Here is a 1,450-nt window from a genome sequence, read left to right on the forward strand (position 1 = left end):
AAAAGGCGTAAACTCTATTATCTTAGCCATCTCATGAGACCAAACAGTTGCTCGAATAAACCGATTGCAATTCTGTCTAGTGCCACTACTTGTGCAAAAATTACGACTTTATCCTTGAACGTAGATGAGACGTGTAAAGCACGCCAAACCCGTTGGCATTCACTTCTCTTCTGGATGTACATAAGAATTCTGTTTGCTTCACTTGCGACGTGCATTAAGATTCTTCGTTCGTTTAGGACCGATCTGCAAACGGAGATTCCTTGTAACTAATATTCTGGATTACAGAAGAGAAGGGAAATACGTCCGGGTCGTCGGGTTTTTGATTGCTTAAACTCTATTTTTAGCTTTTCAACATTCGCCAGTAAGCAGTCTCTCTCCGCTCGTTGACCTTCAAAAGGTTTTTCTCTTCGTATAAAGTTTGCTGTTGAGTGGCCGACCCATCCCTGGTGCACTGGACCCTTAAACCACCCAGAATCCCCTCCATCCATCATCCATCGTTCCATCGTTCCATCCCAGTGCACTCCCACCCTCCCCCATCCCCCGGGATCACGCTTTGGTACAAGTGCTGCCGGTGGACATGCTTCCTGGACTCCCCTCGTCCAGCCATTTGTCCAGACTGCGTCTGCGGGCGTTCATGAAGAAGTTGCTTACAGTGTTCAGTTCCAGTCCCAGCTGCTGCGAGATGGTCAGCTGCATTTCTTTGGACGGACGTTTGTTCTCTTTAAAGATGGCCAGTAGTGTTCTCCGCTGCAGGTCGGTGAAAACCAGCCGCGATTTCTTTGGTGTATTGCTCCTGTCTTTGCTCGGGTCCTGCTCTTTTCTTTTGCACGCTTCAGGGGTTTCGTTTGTTGGAAGGGAGACACAAAAAGAAAGAGAAAATAGATTATTATTCTGTTGTTGTTATGAAGAAATACTATTCATTATTCATCCAAGTGACTTTCAAATGAAGCATTATATATGATATAGAAAGACTCTTATACTTGAGTCAACATGGCATCTCAACTCATATCCGATCACTGGTACCCCACAGGAAATGTTCAGATGATTTGAGGAGAGGTGAGATGCCCTCCAGGTAATTGCCTCTGTGCCCAGTAACACTCCCAGAGTAATACAGTAGAGCACGGTTTATTTTTAGGGTCTTTAATCACTAGAGAGTCTAAAGAACTAAACACAAGATGATCACCTGGTAATTAACAGTTCAAAGCAGAGAGAAATACACGGATAACAACAACTAATGATTGTTCCTTTCATGTCCCGAGGGGTTGATTTTGATCAAAACAAACACATGTCAACAGTTTTCCATTTCCAACCATGTCGCCCCTCTAAAATGTTTTCCAAAAGTTCGTGTACTTGAGAAACGAGTGGATAAGAGTGTCGGTGATGAGCACGAAATATGAGACCAAAAGGGAAATATCACTTTCTATCGGCCATTATTTCCAATCAAGCAGTA

The 1,450-nt window shown here is 43.8% G+C and overlaps 1 protein-coding gene across 1 annotated transcript in view; it reads right to left on the reverse strand.

Moving 5' to 3' along the window:
* Positions 1-545: 545 nt before the first annotated feature.
* LOC127627835 (one cut domain family member 2-like) overlaps positions 546-1,450 on the reverse strand; it is a 24,836-nt gene continuing 23,931 nt past the window's right edge. The window contains exon 2 of the mRNA XM_052104426.1: positions 546-830. Within this exon, the coding sequence (XP_051960386.1) occupies positions 547-830 (284 nt within the window). The 3' untranslated portion in view covers position 546. The remainder of the gene's footprint in view (positions 831-1,450) is intronic.

This window comes from Xyrauchen texanus, chromosome 34, assembly GCF_025860055.1.
Source record: "Xyrauchen texanus isolate HMW12.3.18 chromosome 34, RBS_HiC_50CHRs, whole genome shotgun sequence".
NCBI classification, from domain to species: domain Eukaryota; kingdom Metazoa; phylum Chordata; class Actinopteri; order Cypriniformes; family Catostomidae; genus Xyrauchen; species Xyrauchen texanus.